We start from the raw sequence: 22206 nt of genomic DNA, 5'->3' as shown, positions 1-22206 counted from the left end.
TAAATAACTGAAACATAGTGTAACCAAATGTTGTATATATATATTTCCTTTTGTTTTATGTGTTTTATTCGAAGGAAAAAAAAAAATATAAAATTTATGAAGCCCAGTTGGGAAAAACTTTTCTTACAACAATGGGTGCATAAAGCCCCACATGAACAAACATTATAATACGCAAAAAACCTTTGCAGTTGTGAACAATTTTTATATTCCAGAACGGTGCCCTAGAATATATTTTTTTCGATGCGTTTTTTTTTTTGCAATGGGCTTTATTGGCAAATTCCTTTTTTTAATTTTGCCTTGTAGAGAAAACGGTATGTTCAAAAAAAAAAATTTTTTTTGTGGTGACTAAAAATACTCTTTTTTTTTTTTTTTTTTTCGTCAATGATTAAATATTTTTGTTCTTAATGATGTTTTTTTTCCTTGTTGTTTTTTGTTTTGTCAAATTTTTTTCTTTTTTTTTTTTTTGGTGACAAAAAAATTTTTATCCCTGCCAAGGTTATGCATTAAAGTGGAAGAAGCAACTTCCTTTTTCCACATTTATAATTTGGAGAAGAATGCATGTAAGAGAGAAGGAGACCCATTTTTTTTAATGGGGAAAAATTCGTTCTATTAAACCAATTGCTGAAGCTGCATACAGAGAACGGAATAGAAGAGAAAAGGAACAAAGTGTATATTATATTGTAGAATGACATGAAGAAGAGGAATATGTATATATGGAATAGGTATAATATTCTATAGAAATGAAAAAAAAAAGTAAGAGAGGAGAAGTATAAAGGAGGAACGAAAAGAAAAAGAAGAAACGTTTCAGGGTTATAGAAAGTGAGGTTCTAGTGGTGTCAGAATAAGGTTATGGGGATGTTAGAAGTCAGATTCCGGGTTTATAGTTTAAAATTTCAGGGGTGTTTGAAGTCAGGTTCTGGGTTTAGGAATATGGTTTTAGGGGTCTTAGAAGTCAGGTTACGGTTTTAGGTTTAGGTTTAGGTTTAGGCTTAGGTTTTGGTTTTTTATTTAGGTCTTTTTAGAGGTAAAGAAGGAGGAAAGGAAAAACTCCTTGTAGACACGAAGGAAAGCCGGATACTACGCACTAACCGGAAACTACACCAACCGGATGGAAGGGGAATCTTGTAGAAAGCTAACAAAGAAAAATGAATGAGAATGAACGGAACTGAGATGTATGTATGAAAATGCCAAGAATTATTATTTATTCTTTTAAAAAAAAAAAAAAAAAAAAAAAGGAGGTTGGGGGGTGGGGTGGGATCTTTTTGAAAAAAAGTAAATAAAGAATAAAGAAAAAAAAAAGGATAGAGTGATTATTTGGGGGATAATATTCCCCCCTGAATAAAGGTAAGGTTGTTGTAAGGGTAAATTGAATTCAGTAAGGGGGTTGCTGTGGTATAGAAGAAATATATATCAAGAGGAACTGTGCAAATTTGAAGGAAAGAGGGGTTTCGCCTCCCTGCCAAAAAATTAAAAGGGGGGTGGGGGGGGAAGCGAAATTTTCCGCCTTCGACGGTGCATCCAATGAAGGAAGACCACCCCAATGAGGAATAAGGAACATCAAAAGTAGAAAAAAAAAAAAAGAAGCAGATCAAGATGGAGGACTTCAAGTTTTTTGCAGAATTTATGGAAAAATTGTTAGCAGAAAAGGGTACAGGTGCTATGACAGCGGTAAGTGTAGTGGTAGTATTCCATAATTGGTTATGCAATAAGTGAATTATTCTGCATGAAGGAATGGGAGAGGTGGAAATATAGTAGAATCTCGAAATACATATATATATTGTTATATATATTTTTTCCACATTTATCTTCTTAGAATGTTCTATTGAAAAGAGTAGATGAAGGGATGGACACCATGCTCGACAATGTGCAAGACAACACAATGTATGAAGAGGAACTTTGTGCGAAAAAGGAAGACCATAGTAGCAGGGAAATATTGGATGATACAAGTAAAAATTTGTGTAAAATTTTAATCAGATTATTCTACTGGATTGGTGGATTAAGACAAGCGGGTATTAAGGAGGTTGGGAAGGGAAACATGTGGGTATGGACAGAAGAAGTGTTGACGAAGGCAGATGAGAAACAGGTGCAAGATTATTTAAGGTGTATAATGGGTAAAATACTTATAGTAAAACTGTTAGCAGCACATTGTGATCCAAGCAAAGTGCTCCCAATTGTGCAGGAGGCAATTAACCATAAAATAAGTGGTGAAAATGTAAAGGCGAAGCATGAGAAATGCAAAGGAATGGATTTTAAAAGTTTAAGTATTGGGCAGAAATTTTTTTGGGGTGAAATAAAAGAGTCAATAAAGAATGATAAGCAGCGTAGAGGGGAAACTCTTGGAAAATTAATTAGGGGGGAAAAAGGATGTGAAGGTCGAGCAGAGGACAAGTGGAAGAATATTGGTGAGATACTTGGTTTAAAGGAGGGTGGTAAACTCATAGAATTGAACACTGATAGTAATACGCTGCCAAAGAAAGCATTGTCCAAAGCGCTATGTTACATGCGGCATAAGCGCGACATTAGGGAAATAGAGAAAATCTTACGGGAAGTTCACGATCAGGTGGACAGAAAATATAAGGGGTCAGCAAAAGGATCTGGGGAGACAGGGTCAGGAGGTACGCGTGCAGACGCTCTTGACGAGTGCGAAGATATCGTGGAAGATGATTCTCCCCGCGGATCTGCAGTTTACTCTGCCGTCACTCCTTTGCATAAATCACCAGAACCCGCATCAACTGGTGCACAGGAACCAGCTACAATATCACAGGCAGCCGCTCCTGAAGTACAAACACAACCAAGTGTATCTTCCACTTCGGCTTCAAGCTCAAGTTCCTCTTCCCCCAGTAGTTTAAGTAGTTCAAGTTCAAGTTCTTCTTCAGCTTCAGTTTCTGGATCTTCTGGAGGTGGTAGTGGTGGCGGCACTGGTACTAGTACTGGTGCTGGTCAGGGACCAGGTCAAGGTCCTGGTCCACCACAACAACCACCCCCCCCACCTCCGCCACAACAACAACAGAGTGGTCAACAAGGTAACCAATCACCTTCAACACCATCAGCATTATCAACACCTGTTACAACATCAACACAAATACCAACAACACCATCGCAATCATCACCATCACAACCCACTCCTCAAGGACCATCATCATCACAACAATCTCCTCCTGTCGTTCCAGCACCAGCCCCTATTGGAACTCCTGTTAATGGTGGTGGTGTTGGTGGTGCTGCTGCTGAAGGGGCCGGTATAGAGGGCGGTTTAGTATCAGGTGGTGGTGGTGGTGGCAGCGGTACTGGTAGTAGTGAACTTAATGCTTCTAGTGCTGGCAGTCCGGGCGGACCTCAAGCAAATCCTTCACCACAAACGGAAGGTGGTGGTGGTCCCACCGCTGCTAGTGCCAGTAGTGGTCCGGGTGCTGGTGGGGTTGTACCTGGTGTTCCAGGGGTAGGTGGTGTCCCGGGGGTTGGTACTCCAGAAGCTGCACCTGCGGCTGGTACTCTTCCTGGTCCAGGTGGTGCTGCTGGTGCTGGTGACAGTAGTGGTCCGGCTGCTGCGGCAGCAGGACAGAATAATGCTGTGAGTACAACGGATAATGGACCTTCTGCTGGTCAAATATTTCGCGCTGTAGGAAGAGGAATTTCTAACATATTAGGCTCAATATTTTCAAATGCACTGTCCCCCCTTGTAAATATCACCACAGTTCCCTCCGCCCTTCTCGATTCAGTTTCCCGTTCAGCTGGTCCCGTTATAAAGCAAGCTGCAGAAGCTCAAGAAGCTGCAAAAGCTGAAGCAGCTGCAAAAGCTGAAGCAGCTGCAAAAGCTCAAGAAGCTGCAGAAGCTGCAAAAGCTCAAGAAGCTGATCCGGTGGCTCCGGCAGCAGCACCCCCTGCTCCTGCTCCCGTTAATGGTGGAAGCGCCGATTCTGGTACTTCACCAAATTCTCATGGTGGTACTGCAAGTACTGGTGCTGCTGCTGATCCAGGATCTCCTGCTGGGGGCGGTGGTACCGGTGGTGGTGGTAGTGGTCTCAGTGGTACCACAACGAGTGACGGTAGTCCAGGCGGACCTGAAGCGAATCCTGTCCCCACTACTCCAAATATTACATCCGTGGAGCCACACATCACGCCTGTTACAACATCAACACATGTATCATCGCCAACATCACCAGTAATAACGGCGCATGTAACATCATCACAGCATCCACCATCACCAACATCACCATTAACACCTATTTCAACGGGAGCTGGCACTGCTGGCGGAAAAGGACGTCAGAGCAGGACATCACATGGAGGTAAAACTCCACGTGGCCCGAAGGTTGTGGAATGGGATATAAGGAATGTAAAGGATGTTATCATCCCCTATATTCCAATAATTCCTGTTGTATTAGGTGTTTCTGTATTTGGTTTCCTTTTTTTTAAGGTAAGGAACAAAAACACATTTTTAACAACAAATGTATTCAAAACACAACTGTATTGTGTAATTAATTATAATGTATGCATATATATTTTGTGTAATTAACTATAATGTATGCATATATATGTTGTGTAATTAACTATAATGTGCGCATATATATTTTGTGTAATTAACTATAATGTACGCATATATATATTTTGTGTAATTAACTATAATGTATGCATATATATTTTGTGTAATTAACTATAATGTACGCATATATATATTTTGTGTAATTAACTATAATGTATGCATATATATTTTGTGTAATTAACTATAATGTATGCATATATATGTTGTGTAATTAACTATAATGTGCGCATATATATTTTGTGTAATTAACTATAATGTACGCATATATATATTTTGTGTAATTAACTATAATGTGCGCATATATATTTTATGTAATTAACTATAATGTGCGCATATATAATTGATAAAATTGTTTGTTCTTTTTGTCATCGCACCCTAAATAAAAATCATCTTTCTTTTTTTTTCTTGCCCGTTCTGTTGCAGTATTTTGGATTTTCTGGTCGGCAAAAACGACGTTCCCGACGTGCGGCACAAATACCGAGGAGTCCTCCCCCTTTGGAAGAACATATGGAAAAAGGCGCTCTAACCATATCATATGCACCTTCTCAGTATTATATGGTTAGAAGACGCCATCCTCTATTTAGTACGGAAAGGCAGCGAGCAAAAAAACATATCTTAAAAGGAATAAGCGAAAAAACTATTATTCATGTTCACTTGGAGGAAGTAAATGAATACAAGAACCAAGAACAAAACTATGGGTCGCCGCCATTAATGGATAAAGTCGATTTTCTTCAAATCATCGTGGAGGAATTTATGGGATCCGCATAACTACAAGCAGCGGGGGAGAAAAAAAAAGAAAAAAAAGAAAAAAAAAAACGGTTCCATGTAATATAGGACGGAATAGTCCTGCAAACAAAATTTCCTTTCTTCAGCTATAATTGGCTGTTTGATAATTTTTTTTTGCGAATTTCGAAAAATATATCAAAATGAATACTTGCATCGTATGTGTGCGTGCGAGCGCGGTGCAAGCCGTTTCGCACGTTTCTCTTCTTCGTATATTTGAAACAACAAAAAAAAGAAGAAGGAGGTGGGTTATTCTTTACATACCTTTCCTTCGCCCGTGTGCATGCTGCGGAAGGTGAATATGCTACCACGCAATGCAAAACTTTTTTTTTTTTTTTTTTTTGTTTGGCTAATATATATTTTTTTTCTGTGACAACAATTTTTTTTGTAATTACAATTTCTTCTTTTTTTGTGACTATAATTTCTTTTTTTTTTTTTTTTTTTTTTTGTCTTTTGGCTAATTTTCTGTGATAAAATTTGTTATTAAAGCGCGATATATTTTTTTTCTTTGTGACAACTTTATTTTTTTAGACACACTGTACCTTTTTTTGAATACATTTTGGACAAATTGATTATTAAAATACGATATATATATTTTTCCTTTGACAGGAATTTTTTTTTTCTTTGTAATTACAATTACCTTTTTTTTTTTTTTTTTTTTTTTATCTTTTGGCTAATTTTCTGTGACAAAATTTGTTATTAAAGCACGATATATTTTTCTTTTTTCCACTTCCACATATCGGGCTTCCCTTCTCCCGTTGGTGCAGTATCCTTTTAATGTGTAGTATCCGGTTTGGTTTGTCTGCGAGGAATTTTTCCTTCTCTACCCCACCCCTTAAAGCAGCTAAAGTTAACCCCCGAAACCTTATTCCAACACCCCTAAAAATTTTATTCCAACACCCCTAAAACTTTTATTCCAACACCCCTAAAACTTTTATTCCAACACCCCTCAAACCTTACTCCTACACTCTGCAACTTTATTCCAGCACTCTACAACATTCTTCCTATAAACTGAATCTCACTTCTATCACCCCACAACATCATCATCATCCTTTCCCCTCAAACCTTCTTAATTCTTTTTTTTTTTTTGGTTGCCTGGTTGTGGTGTACAGTTTCCGTTTTTTCCCCCGTCATCCGGTTTGTGTGTAGTATCCGGTCCCTGTCTGCGGGGAGTTCTTCCTTTCCCCCCCCCTAAAGTAACTAAAGCTAACCCCCGAATCCTACTCCAATACCCCTAAAACCTTATTCCAGCACCCCTAAAACTTTACTTCTAACCCCCTACAAACCTTCCTCCTAAACCCGGAATCTAAGTTCTAACACCCTTAAAACCTTATTCCTATACCCCTAAAACCTTATTCTAACACCCCTGAAAATTTTATTCCTATACCCCTAAAACCTTCCCTTCTTTTTTTCCCATTAACCCAAAATCCTAAACCTAGGAAGGGGGAAGGGAGCGCATATTGAACATGCTAATAAAAATTGGCCGCACCTTGCGGGGTAATATATAATGAGTAGGTGTAAAACGAATTTATTCTTATGTAATAGAAAGAGGTATATCATTAACTATACTACAAATTAAATTATTATGTAACTATAATTTTGGCGGAATGTATAAAATAACTCATATTTTAACAGAACCGCCGGCGTGTATTTCTAAGAGTTCCTTTCTTAATTTCATGAACCACACTATTTTTTATACATTTGTCTTTAAATTCAAACAGAGGAGTACTTATTTACTTTTTCGTCTACTGTTTTTATTTCGATATAGTGCAAAATATATATTTTAAGAATTAAGAATTAAGGCTTAAAAATATATAAGACTTGCAAGTTTTCACTTTTATTTAAATAATTTCAGCAAACAATGCGACTTTTTTCTTCCTAACCCCCTGTAGTACATTTTTCTACTATTAAAGAAACATCTTTAGTACGTTATATGTTATATAGTCAATTTACTATAACACATACAAAATGTGCTGTTGAAAACAGTCGCTGCGCTATAGGAAAAAAGAGAATTCCTTTTTTTTTTTTTTTTTTTTTTTCTCTTTTTTTTTCCGGCCCTTATATTTTTACCTTATAATGCCTTGACAATTTATATATGCTAATGTTGAATGAGGGCCACAGAAAATTTGCTGAACACTTCTATTAAATTGATTAAGCTAATTCGTTGATTATGCTTGGTTAACTGATTAAATAATTTTTCAGTTATTTGGCCGCAATAAATTCTTTGTCTGAATAACACCCCGTTGGACTTTTTCCTTAGCAGTACAGTAAAGAAAGAACAGAAAAAAAAAAAAAAAACATTTACTCCGTGTTGAATGTTATATACGTGGCCCAAGAAAACAATTCATACTTTTATTCATGTACATTATAATTAACTCCTTCATGAGAAATCGATCATTTTTATCATCAAGTATAACTATGTATCTTACATAATCAAATGTTACATCATATATAGTGTGAATTAAAAATTGAATTATATATTTAATTTTTAAATTGTAGCGAAAATGTGTTTACTAGCTTTTTGGTATTTATTCCTTATGCATATATTATAATATTATATACTCGCTGGCCTCGCAGCGGCTCTCCCCGCCCCATTCCTTGCATTTTTTCCTTTCCGTTCCTCATTTTTCAATGTTCCCTTTTTTCCACTTATTTCATGTTATTGAAATTATATATAATGTCAACTGTTCATACATGGAAAAGAAGGAAAAAAAAAAAAAAAAAAAAAAAAAAAAAAAAAAAAAAAAAAAAAAAAAAAAAAAAAAAAAAAAAAAAAAAAAAAAAAAAAAAAAAAAAAAAAAAAAAAAAAAAAAGAAAAAAGAAAAAAAAAAAAGAAGAAAGGCCAATCAATTACCTGTATTCACAATTCACCAAATTCATAACGCGGACCTTATATACACATTATTTATTATTATCACGTCTACTGTTTTTTATTATTATTTTTTTTTCCCCTACCATTCAGTATACATAACTCTTTAATATTTTTGAAAAGAAAATTTTTTTTTAAATATAAATTAAAATTTTTTTTTCTTTTTTTTTCCAATATTTTTATAATATTTAGTTTTAATCCATAATTTTATATTAAGACTTTAACAGAACTTATATTTTATAATCTGTAAATTTATAATACATAGGATGAATTTTTTTGGGCTTTTTTAATTTTTTTAGATTTTTTAAAAAAAGAAATTCCTTTTTCCGTTTCTTACTCCTAATTTTCCAAATTTTCATTACTTGCGCATATTCAGAGAAATATACATAAAGTTTAATAAATTTTTTGAACAATACGTAAAAGAGATTATTATAATTCTTATTAAAATACGAGCAATAATTCGTTTTTTCAATTAATATTTTAATATATTTTTTTTTTACTTCTAGTGTATATCAACAATGGCTGTTCCAACAAAGCAAAATAAGAAAGCGAGAAAAGTCAGTAGCGCTTTTCCCTTTTGCAGCAAAATTTCCTTGTACACCCTTCTAATCTGGATTGTAAATTGCTCCAACTCTGTAAGAAAGGGAAAAAAAAAAAAAAAAAAAAAAAAACTGAAAGAAGCGAACGCATATTATCTGTATAACAGAGGAAAAAAGAAAAAAAAAGGGCAGGGACAGACGGGAACCCCCCCCCGGACGGCCCATCATTTCTCAACATACATATATTTCTTTGTGCTCATACTTTTTTCCAAGAGGGGAGTAGTTTTTTTGTTTGCTTTTTCTTTTTTGTACTATTTTATTTTACGCTATGTTATACTTTATGCCTCCACACAACTCTTCACTACTTTTTTTTCTCTTTTTTTTCACTATCCATTTCAATTAATGTAAATAGAAAAATATTGCTTCTCTTTCTTTACATCCAAATTTTATGAACAAAAAATCATTTTCCCTCACCATCCCATTTCCTCTTTTTTTTAGTGCCAATATGATGGTAATTCGTACAGTGTTATGAACAATAGCCTCGGAAAAGCATTCGATTCCAGAGCTCTGAGGTTATTAGCAGAAGCTGTAGTATACGAGGATGAGGTCGAACAAGATGGACCTGTAGTATACGAAGATGAGATCGAACAAGATGGACCTGTTATATACGAGGAAGATATAGAACAGGATGGACCTGTTGTATACGAGGAAGATATAGAACAGGATGGACCTGTTGTATACGAGGAAGATATAGAACAGGATGGACCTGTTGTATACGAGGAAGATATAGAACAGGATGGACCTGTTGTATACGAGGAAGATATAGAACAGGATGGACCTGTTGTATACGAGGATGAGATCGAACAAGATGGAGCTGTAGAATCCGAGGATGAGATCGAACAAGATGGAGCTGTAGAATCCGAGGATGAGATCGAACAAGATGGACCTGTAGTATACGAGGATGAGGTCGAACAAGATGGACCTGTAGTATACGAAGATGAGATCGAACAAGATGGACCTGTTATATACGAGGAAGACATAGAACAGGATGGACCTGTAGTATATGAGGATGAGATCGAGCAGGATGGACCTGTTGTATATGAGGAAGAGATCGAACAGGATGGACCTGTTGTATACGAGGAAGATATAGAACAGGATGGACCTGTAGTATACGAGGAAGTTGCACAGCAAGTTCCAAAGCAATTAGGGAAAAAAGGGAAAAAGGAATATAAGGATGGTAGATCCACATTTGTAGGAGCTAGAGATATTAACAAAGAGAAGAGTGAAATGGATAGTTATCGACAGAGAAAATTAGATTTCTGGGAACATTTCGAACCAACAATAACAGCAAATTTTGAGGAGGTATTAAAAAGGTGTATTTCACGTAAAGCAGGAGAACAAGACGTGGATGAATATTATTCAGCTGGACTTCCAAAGCTGGGATGGAATGCGGATCCATATGGTGTATTAAAGAAAACAAAGAAAGGGACGGTGCAGGAAGGATATAGGAAAATGCTGGAAAACAATTTCCGCAATGTTCCATACATAGATGATACACAGAATGATCATAAATCAAACGAACCATACCTAGAAAGAGAATACGGACGCGTAGAGTTGGACGCTGATGCAAAAACATCAACGAATTTAAGAAAAGGGGCAGAAAAAAAAATGAATAAGAAAATGTAGAAGTAGAAGAGGGGAAAGGAAAAAAAAAAAAAAAACTTCTCTTCTGTTTCTAAAAAGCCTTCTATCATAACATTTAATAAAAAAAACAAACAAAGTTATTCCTTTTGCTGTTATATGATAGGGCAAAAGGTGCAATGAAACTGCTAAGTGATAATGAATTTATGCGTGCGTACATGTACGAATTAAAAATCATGGAACTATACTTTTATTCTTTTTTTTTTTTTTACTGGCAGAAGGGCACTTTCTTTGTCACTGCGCAGTTTCGCGAAGTGTGTTCATTGTGTGGGACGCAAAGCTTCTGTCCTTCGCTGGCATAGTTGCCTAGCTATATCAGAGAGATATACAAAAAAAAAAAAATTTTTTGCAAACAAAATAAGAAATAAATTTGGAAGAAAGAACCTTTTTTTTTCTTTTTTTTTTTCAAAAAATATAAAAAGGAAAAAAAAAAAAAAAAAAGAATGTGTGTTCTTAAAAAAAAAAATAATAATTATCTTAAAAAAAAAAAGAAGAATGTTTTTTTTTTTTTTTTTTCCTATAAACAAAAGGGTGTCCTTTCACCAAAAAAAAAGCAAAAAAAGGAATAAAAAATTAAGAAATAACATGAATATTCAAAGTCCTTATTATGTCTGTATATCAAATAATTAGAAAAGGACATAAAGGGGTATGAAACCAATATTTCTTCTTCCCAAAATAATTTACATTCCAAACATATATATTTTTCCCTTATCACGACACTCAGTCAAAATTATTTGTGTGTGTCTGCCTGTTCTTTTTAATAAAATGATATAAATATAACACATTATCAATGAAGGATTTCATCCATTTCACATTCCTCAAAATAATGTCTTCATTCTCACAGAGTGAAACTTTTAATTTATATCTTTAACCTTAAACAATAAATCCTAAACTTTGAACCCTAAAACGTAAATACTAAACCCTAAACCTATACTCTAAAAACATTAAACCTAAACCCTGAAACTATACTCTACACAAATTAAACCTAAACCCTAAACTTATACGCTACAAACATTAAACCTAAACCCTAAACCTATACGCTACAAACATTAAACCTAAACCCTAAACCTATACGCTACAAACATTAAACCTGAACCCTGATCGTACTTTCACCATAACCCTAAACCTTGATCCTACTATCACCATAACCCCAAACCCTGATCCTACTATCACCATAATCCCAAACCCTGATCATACTTTCACCTTAACCTGGAACCCACTGTACCCTTAACCCGCAACCTACCTTACCCTTAATCCGGAACCCACCTTACACTTAACCCGGAACCCACTTTTACCCTTAACCCGGAAGCTACCTTACCCTCAACCCGGAACCCACTTTACCTTTAACCCGTAACCAACTTTTACCCTTAAACCGGAACCAACTTTTACCCTTAACCCGGAACCTACATTACCCTTAACCCAGAACCCACTTTTATCCTTAACCCCGAACCTACCTTATCCTTAACCCGGAACCCACTTTTATCCTTAACCCGGAACCCACTTTTATCCTTAACCCGGAACCCATTTTTATACTTCACCAGAACCCACTTTTATACTTAACCCGGTACGAACCATATCTTTAACCCGGAACCCACCTTATGCCTAACCCGGAACCCACTTTTATCCTTAACCCGGAACCCACTTTTATCCTTAACCCGGAACCCACTTTTATCCTTAACCCGGAACCCACTTTTATCCTTAACCCGGAACCCACTTTTATCCTTAACCCGGAACCCACTTTTATCCTTAACCCGGAACCCACTTTAATCCTTAACCCGGAACCCACTTTTATGCTTAACCCGGAATCTACTTTTATCCTTAACCCGGAACCCACCTTATTTTTAACCCGGAACCTACTTTACCTTTAACCGGGAACCTATCTTATGCTTAACCCGGAACTAACTCTACTTTTAACCCGGAAACTACCATATTTTTAACCCGGAACCTACCTTATCTTTAACCCGGAACCAACTTTTACCCTTAACCCGAAACCAACTTTTACCCTTAACCCGAAACCAACTTTACTTTTAACCCGAAACCAACTTTACTTTTAACCCGAAACCAACTTTACTTTTAACCCGAAACCAACTTTACTTTTAACCCGGAACCCACCTTAACCCTTAACCCGGAACCCACCTTAACCCTTAACCCGGAACCCACCTTATCCTTAACCCGAAACCCATCTTATCCTTAACCCGGAACCCACTTTACCCTTAACCCGGAACCCACTTTTATCCTTAACCAGGAACCCACTTTACCCTTAACCCGGAACCCACTTATATCCTTAACCCGGAACCCACTTTTATCCTTAACCCGGAACCCACTTTAATCCTTAACCCGGAACCCACTTTTATGCTTAACCCGGAACCCACTTTACCTTTAACCCGGAACCCATTTTACCCCTTAACCCGGAACCCACTTTTATCCTGAACCCGGAACCCACTTGTATCTAAAAACCCGGAACCCACTTTTATCCTTAACCCGGAACCCACCTTACCCTTAACCCGGAACCAACTTCACCTTTAACCGGGATCCTACGTCAACCTTAAACCTAAGAACACGTACTATGTAAACCTTTTGCCCATACGAAAGATCCTATACCCTGAACCCGTAAAACTAAACTATGAACCCTAAACTATTAAACCAAAAGCCTGAAACCCTTAACCTTGAACCCTAACCCCCTAAACCCTGAACCCTGAACCCTAAACCCTAAACCCCCGAACCCTAAACCCTAAACCCTAAACCCTAAAAACTAAACCCTAAACCCTAAACCCTAAACCCTAAACCCTGAACCCTAAACCCATGAACCCTAAACCCCAAACCCTAAACCCATGAACCCTAAACCCGGAACCCCCAAAACCATAAAACCCTAAACCCTAAACCCTGAAACCCTAAAACCTGAAACCCTAAACCCTGAACCCTAATCCCTGAACCCTAAACCCTAAAACCCTAAACCCTAAAACCCTAAACCCTAAAACCCTAAACCCTAAAACCCTGAACCTAAACCCTAAACCCTAAAAGCTGAACCCTAAACCCTAAACCCTGAACCCTAAAACCCAGAACCATAAAACCCTTGAACACTAAACACTGAACCCTAAACCCTGAACCCTAAACCATGAACCCTAAATCCTGAACCCTAAACCCTGAACCCTAAACCCTAAACCCTAAAACCCTGAACCCTAAACCCGGAACCCGGAATCTTACTCCTATATACTGAACCCTAAAACCTAAACCCTGAACCCTAAACCATAAACGTAAAATCTGAACCATAAGATCCCTAAACCCTTAACCATAAAACGCCTAAATCCTGAACCCTGAACCGGACAATATACATCTATGTTATTTAAAAATATATATATATATATTATATGAAAGAAAAAAAGGATAGAAGAAAAAAAGGAAGAAGAAGAAGAAAGAAAAGGAAAAAAAGGAAGATAAGAAAATAATTGGAAAGTAAAGGAGAGGAAGGAATGAAAAGGCGAGGGAAAAAAAAGAATAAAAATAAAGGTGAAGTGAAGGAAGAGAAGAAAAGGAATAAAATGAAAGGGGGAAAGGGAAGGAAAGAAAGGGAATGAAAGTGAAAAAAGGCGAAAGAAGGGAGGGAGTTTGAAGGATGTCGTAAGCTCTTTCTTTTTTCTTCTTTTTCTTTTTTTTTAAAAAAAATTCAATGAACGTTTAAAGGAGGATGTTTTTTTCTTTTTTATTTTTTTTAAAAAAATATATGTAGATGAAGAGAAGGAAAAAGAAAAAAAGGGGGGGAAATATGAATATAAAGGTTTAAAGGAAAGAAAGAGAAAAAATGAAGGAAGTTTCTAAAGAGTAACAGAGGTAGATTAGAAGGAGAGGGAAAAAAAAATAAGAGTATTTAAAGGAGAAGGAGAGAGGATAATAGAAGTAAAAGGGAAGAAAGAAATATATATATATGGAAGGTATAAAGGAAAGAAAAAAAATCTTTAAGGGAAATATAGAAAAAAAATTGAAGGGGAAAAAAAAAAGATTTTTAATGGGAGAGAAAAAAGAATAAGGTTTAAATAGAGAAAAAAAGAAGAAGAATGGTTATTACTCTTCTCTCTGAGGAAGTGAAAGAAAGAAAGTAAAGAGAAGAAATAAAAGGACTAAAAGGAAAAGAAAGGAAAAGGAAAGAAAAGGAGAAATAAAAAGAAAAGTAATAGAAGGAAAATAAAATAAACAGAAGGAAAGAAAGAAAAATAAAGAAGAGCTTTGAAGGAAGAAAAGATGAAGAGAAGAATGAAAGAAAAAGAAAAGAAAACTACAGATGATTTAATTCTACATTTCGGATGGGAACATTTTTGTTTCAAGGAAGGGTAATATTCCTTGAAGGAATGTACCTCCTCCTTTTTCTAAACGCCCTGTCCCACTTTCGCCTTTCTTCCGCATTAACGTTCCTCTTTTACATACACATAGAGAAATAGGTAAACGGGGGCGGGGGATGGGGACGGGTGATAGAGCGAACGAATGGAAGGAAATTTAATATATGACACCTACTCCCCCAATATATATTTTTTTATAAAAAGTAACGAAATCATATTTCAGTTGTCTAGTTAATGAATGGGCAAAATGGCGCCGAAGGCGGTATCGGCGGCGACGCCGTCGAAGACGGCGAAGAGCCCGGTCGACCAACAAAGTATGCTACATATATATGTTATATAATGTTAGGACCATCGAAAGGGAGAAAAAAAATAATAAAATAATTTTTTTTTCCTTTTATTACCTTCCATTTTCTTTAACTTTTTTTTTTTATTCTGTTCTTTTTTTGCTTTTTCTAGGCAGATTAGGTAGAGGATTGAAGAAACTTTCAACTGCATTCACTACAGACCTAAAGGATTATGGGCCACTCCTTTCAAAATGTCAGGAGGGAGTAGATAATACTTCCAATTCCACCTATAAAACACATAAAAGTATTTTATGTGAATATATAACTTCTGCTGTTAGAGGTACTTACGGGAATAAAGCAGTAAATGGAAAAAAAACAAATAATCAAGGTCCTGGTTCTAGTCCTGGTTCTAGCACTGTTTTCAGTGGATTAGATCGTACACATCGTTGTAAATTTTTACGAATATGTATGAAATATTTAATAAAAAATTATTGTATATCGGAGGATGATGTTAAGACCATTTTAGAGGCAATGAAGGAACGAGTTGAGTCATGGTCCGTGGAAGGGCATGTAAAAAATAAACAAAAGTATAAAAAAGCTTTTGGTAAATGTATATCAAAGCCATGGAATGAGGAAAAAGAAGGAGAAAAAAAGTTAAAATGTAGTGTTATTAATATAATTAAGGTTAGTGATAGAGGTAAAGAGGGGACCTTGAACCCATTGAAATCGGCACTAACAGCACTATCACTACTACCTGGTGGAGGAAGTGGAAATTGTTCCAACGCAGCTAGAAACAGAGCTGGCAGTCAATATGAAAATGATTGTTCATCACAACCAAACGCCGTCACCACTGGCACCGTCGTCGACGACGATGTCGTCGACAGCGAAGACGAAGATGATGATGATCCAGTTGCTACTGTTGGTGGTAGTCCAACACCATCACTAACATCACATTCAACAGGAAAAGGGATAGGGAACTCTTCCTCCCCTTCCCTTTCTTCTTTTCCTTTTGACTCGATTCATCCTTATCTTCCTCTAGTTCCTTCTATCCTTGGAATTATCACCATAACTTATTACCTTTGGAAGGTAAAATAAAAAAAATAAAATAAATAAAATAATGGGCAAAATGAAAAAATGAAAGAAAGGTATAAAAATAAAAGGCAAGAAAAAAAAAAAAAACTTTATTGGTTAAAAAAAAAAAAAAAAAAAAAAAAATTAATGGGAAAAATGAAAAAATGAAAGAAAGGTATTAAAAAAAAAAAGGTGAATAAAGCAGTACGCGATTTGTACAATGAATGAATGTGTACGGGGTGCATGTGTAGGATTTCGCATTTTTAGGTTGCGGGATTTATAATATTTTACGGTGTATATGTGTAAGATTTCGCATTTTTAGGTTGCGGGATTTATAATATTTTACGGTGTATATGTGTAGGATTTCGCATTTAGGTTGCGGGATTTATAATATTTTACGCTGTATATGTGTAAAATTTCGCATTTTTAGGTTTGCGGGATTTAATATTTTACGGTGTATATGTGTAAGACTTCGCATTTAGGTTTGCGGGATATAATATTTTACGATGATTGTGTAGGATTTAATTTTTTACGGTGTATGTGTGTAGGATTTCGTATTTAGTTTGCGGGATTTAATATTTTACGGTGTATATGTGTAGGATTTCGTATTTAGTTTTGCGGGATTTAATATTTTACGGTGTATATGTGTAAGATTTCGCATTTTTAGGTTGCGGGATTTATAATATTTTACGGTGTATATGTGTATGATTTCGCATTTTCCGGTTGCAGAATTTAATACTTTACGGTGTACATGTGTAAGATTTCGTATTTAGGTTGCGGGATTTATAATATTTTTACGGTGTACATGTGTAAGATTTCGCATTTTTAGGGTGTATGCGGGATATAATATTTTACGGTGTACGTATAAAATTTCGCATTTAGTTTGCGGGATTTAATATTTTACGGTATATATGTGTAAGATTTCGTATTTAGGTTGGGGGATTTAACATTTTACGGTGTGTATGTGTAAGATTTCGTGTTCAGTTTTGCGGGATTTAATATTTTACGGTGCATATGTGTAGGATTTCGTATTTAGTTTTGCGGGATTTAATGTTTTACGGTGTATGTGTAAGATTTCGTATTTTTAGGTTGCGGGATTTAATATTTTACAGTGTATATGTGTAGGATTTCGTATTTAGTTTTGCGGGATTTAATATTTTACGGTGTATATGTGTAAGATTTCGCATTTTTAGGTTGCGGGATATAATATTTTAGGGTGTATATGTGTAAGATTTCGCATTTTTAGGTTGTGAGATTTATAATATTTTACGGTGTATATGTGTAGGATTTCGTATTTAGGTTGCGGGATTTATAATATTTTACGCTGTATATGTGTAAGATTTCGTATTTAGGTTGCGGGATTTATAATATTTTTACGGTGAATATGTGTAAGATTTCGTATTTTTCGGTTGCGGGATTTAATATTTTTACGATGTATATGTGTATGATTTCGCATTTTTAGGTTGCGGGATTTATAATATTTTACGGTGCATATGTGTAAGATTTCGTATTTAGTTTTGCGGGATTTATAATATTTTTTCGGTGTATATGTGTAAGATTTCGTGTTTAGGTTGCAAGGTTTCAGTTTATAAGAACAACAATATATGGCCTGTTATTTAGATGATTTAGGGTGAAGGTTCATTTCTTTTTTTTTCAACAAAAAATAAAAAGGAAAAAAAAAAAAATAATAAAATAAAAGGGAGAAAAAAAAAAAAAAAAGAAGAAAAAATATAGCACTCCACAATTTTCAGGAAAAATATCTTCTCATTTTTTTTTTTCTCTTTTTGTAGTATTTTGGCCAACTGGGTAAAATAAGACGTTTCAGGAGAGCTCCTTTAAGAATTCCTGGTCCATCTATACAGGAACAGCTCCTCGATCATGTGGAAGAAGCTGGTCCACATGAATATCGATTAGTGAAGGAACGAAAACCTCGTTCTGCTCCAACGAGAACGAAACGTTCTGGTCGCGTGAATCGTGGAACGATTATTGAAATTCATTTTGAAGTGTTGGACGAATGTCAAAAAGGCGACACACAATTGAACCAAAAGGATTTTCTGGAACTTTTGGTTCAAGAGTTTATGGGAAGCGAACTTATGGAAGAAGAAGAACAGGTTCCTAAGGAAGACGTTCTTATGGAACACGTTCCAATTTTAGGTTCCAGGTTACTGGTTTAAAGTTTAGTGTTGAGGGTTTAGGGTTCACAGTTTAGGGTTCACTGTTCAGGGTTCACAGTTCAGGGTTCACAGTTCAGGGTTTTAGGGTTTAGGGTTGACGGTTTAGTTTTTATGGTTTTAGCGTTTAGGATTCAAGGTTCACAGTTTAGGGTTCACAGTTCAGGGTTTAGGGTTAAGGGTTTATGGACCAGGGTTTAGTTTTCAGAGTTTAGTGTTTAGGGTTGACAGTTTAGTTTTTATGGTTTTAGCGTTTAGGATTCAGGGTTCACAGTTTAGGGTGTACCAAAAAAAATTTGTCCGTCTGATATGCGAAAACTTAACAAAGTCCCGGAAGGAAAGAATTCAACCCTTATGTCATGCGAAATAAAAAAAAACTCCCATTGCAAAAAATTAAATCATGAATTTTTTTTTTTTTTTTTTTTGTGTGTGTATGTAATTTTTTAGCATGAATCATCACATTTTTTGTAATTGTTTTAGTAATATCTTATAATGATTATTGTATAGACATGGTTTATATGATTATATGGAACCATTATTTTTTTTTTTTTACGCGAAAAATATTATGAATATAATATACATTTTTTTTTTTTTTCTCATTATTCGTTTTTTTTTTTTTTTTTTTTATAAAGTTCTAATTATGAAAAATTTTATCGTTCTTCCACACTTTTTTCCGCGGAAATCGTAATATAGTGTTAGCGCGCGGATTTTCCATACAATTTTTTTACGAGAACAATATATAACACCTATTGGAGGCAACTTTTCGCAAAGATGGAAACATAATTTAAGGGAAAAAAGAAATAAATAAAGAAAAAAAATTAGAAAAAAAAGAAAAAAAAAGAAAAATGTGTGTTCTTAAAAAAAGAATAATAATGTTCTTAAATAAAGAAGAAGAATGTTTTTTTCTATAAATAAAAGGTTTTCTTTCACCCAAAGAAAAAAAAAAAATAAAGTTACAAACAAAATAAAAAAATAAATGTGGAAGAAAAAATCTTCTTCGTTTTTCTTTTTTTTAAGAAAATATAAAAAGGAAAAAAAAAAAAAGGACAAAAGGTGTGAAACCAATATCCTTCATCTTAAACAATAAACCCTAAACTGTGAACCCTAAACCCTGAACCAATAAAACCTGAACCGTCAACCCTAAAACATAAACCCAGAACGATTAACACTAAACCCTAAACCCCGAACCTTGAAACCATAAACATAAACCCCTAAACTGTGAACCCTAAACCATAAACCCGGAACCTAAACTTGGAACACGCTCCATTGGAACCTCTTCAATAGGAACAAGTTCCATAGGAACCTCTTCCTTAGGAACCTGTTCTTCTTCTTCCATAAGTTCGCTTCCCATAAACTCTTGAACCAAAAGTTCCAGAAAATCCTTTTGGTTCAATTGTGTGTCGCCTTTTTGACATTCATCCAACACTTCAAAATGAATTTCAATAATCGTGCGACGATTCACGCGACCAGAACGTTTCGTTCTCGTTGGAGCAGAACGAGGTTTTCGTTCCTTCACTAATCGATATTCATGTGGACCAGCTTCTTCCACATGATCGAGGACTTGTTCCTGTACTGATGAACCCGGAATTTCAGTAGGAGATCTTCTGAAACGTTGTCCTCCTTTACCAAGAGGACCAAAATACTACAAAAAAAAAAAAAAAAAATTATGGGAGGATATTTTTGTTAAGAAGATTGTGAAATGTTCTTCTTACACATTTATTTTTTATTCTTTTTTTTTTTCCTTTTAACCATTAAAAAAATTTTTTTTTCTTTTTAACCATTAAAAAATGTTTTTTTTTCCTTTTAACCATTAAAAAAATTTTTTTTTTCCTTTTAACCATTAAAAAAAATTTTTTTCCTTTTAACCATTAAAAAAAATTTTTTTCCTTTTAACCATTAAAAAAAATTTTTTTCCTTTTAACCATTAAAAATTTTTTTTCATTTTAACCATTAATTTGGTCCATTAAAATTTTTTTTTTTTAACCATTAAAAAAATTTTTCTTTTTTTTTTTTTATCTTACCTTCCAAAGGTAATAAGCCATAGCAGAAAGACCAATAGAGACAGGAGCCAAAGGAAGAAAAGGGGTAAGGATATCCGTAAGAAGGATGGGACAGACTGTATTCTCTAATGTTTTTTCCATATGGTTTTGGTTTCGGTCATTGTCTTTGAGCATTGGTTCCACATTGGACTTTACTTTGTCAGTGCCAATTAAGCAAGTTCCATAATCCTGGTCAATTTTGCACACAAAACAGTCATTAATACTAGCATTGTTTTTGCATCGAGTTAATACGCTCACCATAATGTCTTTACTTTTGCTAAAAGCATATTCTATGCCCGAATCTACGCTACAATCAGGATGTACCTTATACTTTTTTTGTTTTTCTGCCATTTCTTTTAATTGTTTTGCATATTCTTTAAGAAATAAACAACCCATCGTTTGTCCAAACGATGGGCCATTAACAGGGCCGCTACTGCGGCCATTACCATGAGTATAAATGTGCTCTAATCCTGCAGCAAAAAGTAAACAAGCTGCTTTATTTGTGTGTTTTCCTTTATGGCCAAATTCATCCCATTTCCTGTCGTTACAGTATTTGGTAACTTCCGATTTAGTCTGACCCACCGTCATATGTCCTAAGAGTGTCGTTAAGACACCTTTGGCGTCTTTGTTTATGTCATCCTGATCATAAAAGAAGAAGAAGAAAGGAAAAGGAAAGAAAATATATATGTATATGTATACACATATGTATACACATATGTGTATACATATACATATATACATATATACACGTATACATATACGCACATACCTATATACATATAGATATATACATATATACATATATACATATATACATATACATATATATATATACATATATATACATATACATACATATGTATATACACATACATATATGCATATTCATATGTGTATGTCGTTGTTATGGTTATTGATATGGATCCACTTACCCAAGATGGTCTTGTTCCATTTTGAAGTTTTTTCCCCGTGCTCTTTACTTTCTTTATGATTGCACATTGGAGTTCAGTACAAAAAGTGTCCTTACTATTAATTTTGTCAAGTGTTTGTTCCATGTTAGGGGTGTTGTTGGTTTTGGTGTTGTCGTCGTCGTTGTCTTTGATGAGTTTGTTCAAATTGGTCTTTACATTGTCACTGCCAATTCGGCAAGTGCCAAAACTTTCTTCTAATCTGTTGCAAATAAAACAAGAACTAGTACCACTACCAGATGGGCATGAAGCTGTTTTATTCCCCATAATGTTTTTACTTTTACCAAAAGCGTGATCTATTGCCTCTTTCAATTTTTCGCTATCTAAGGGACATTGTTCTGTTGATTTTTTTATTAATTGATCAGCATAAAGATTAAGTGCTGCGCACATCATAGTTTTTCTAAGGGATTCATCACCATTTTGTTTGTTGTCTTTAATTTCAGAAATGTGTTTTAAACCTAAAGCAAAAAGCTTACAAGCTTTTTGCTTTGCAGTTTTTTCTCCGCCGGTGTCCTCTAACCATGAAGAACCAATGTTGTCGGTGCAGTATTGGTCAAATTCCTTCTGTTTCCAATTTTCAACTTCCGTAATATGTTGTAGAAGTTTCTTTAATTCAGTACTTACTTCACCTTCGATGTCACTCTGATCATTAAAGAAGGAAGAAAAGAGAGAAAAAAAAATATATATGTATATGTATACACATATGTATACACATATGTGTATACATATATATATACATATATATACATATACATATGTATGTACATATATATACATATATACATATATATACATATACATATGTATATATATGTGTATATATATGTCCTTTCTTTTTTTTTTTTTTTTTTTTTTTCTCTCTATGTTTGTAGTAGGTTAGTTGTATTGGATGCTCTAGAGTCGACCTGCAGGC

The 22206-nt window shown here is 34.8% G+C and overlaps 4 protein-coding genes across 4 annotated transcripts; 3 read left to right on the top strand and 1 right to left on the bottom strand.

The window, feature by feature from the left end:
- Positions 1-1593: 1593 nt before the first annotated feature.
- Positions 1594-5305, top strand: PKNH_0300400 (SICAvar, type II; the record flags this gene model as incomplete). The annotated part of the gene is made up of 3 exons (XM_002260947.2): positions 1594-1668; positions 1814-4411; positions 4961-5305. The coding sequence occupies 3 exons, from the start codon at positions 1594-1596 to the stop codon at positions 5303-5305; spliced, it is 3018 nt and encodes a 1005-aa protein (XP_002260983.2).
- A 3402-nt stretch (positions 5306-8707) lies between these two features.
- On the top strand, positions 8708-10414 carry PKNH_0300300 (Plasmodium exported protein, unknown function; the record flags this gene model as incomplete). The annotated part of the gene is made up of 2 exons (XM_039113796.1): positions 8708-8824; positions 9227-10414. 2 exons carry the CDS (start codon positions 8708-8710, stop codon positions 10412-10414), a joined length of 1305 nt encoding a protein of 434 aa, XP_038969412.1.
- A 4593-nt stretch (positions 10415-15007) lies between these two features.
- Positions 15008-18289, top strand: PKNH_0300200 (SICAvar, type II; the record flags this gene model as incomplete). The annotated part of the gene is made up of 3 exons (XM_039113795.1): positions 15008-15074; positions 15217-16130; positions 17906-18289. 3 exons carry the CDS (start codon positions 15008-15010, stop codon positions 18287-18289), a joined length of 1365 nt encoding a protein of 454 aa, XP_038969411.1.
- Positions 18290-19511: 1222 nt separating this feature from the next.
- PKNH_0300100 (SICAvar, type I (fragment)) lies at positions 19512-21935 on the bottom strand (the record flags this gene model as incomplete). Its single annotated transcript, XM_039113794.1, has 3 exons — positions 19512-19928; positions 20308-20964; positions 21258-21935. Coding segments are annotated over 3 exons (1752 nt in total), but the record flags the coding sequence as incomplete, so codon positions are not given.
- Positions 21936-22206: the final 271 nt, after the last annotated feature.

Source organism: Plasmodium knowlesi, assembly GCF_000006355.2.
Source record: "Plasmodium knowlesi strain H genome assembly, chromosome: 3".
NCBI lineage: Eukaryota > Apicomplexa > Aconoidasida > Haemosporida > Plasmodiidae > Plasmodium > Plasmodium knowlesi.
Note: the sequence above shows the minus strand (reverse complement) of the source record. Positions and strands in the feature narration are given on the sequence as shown.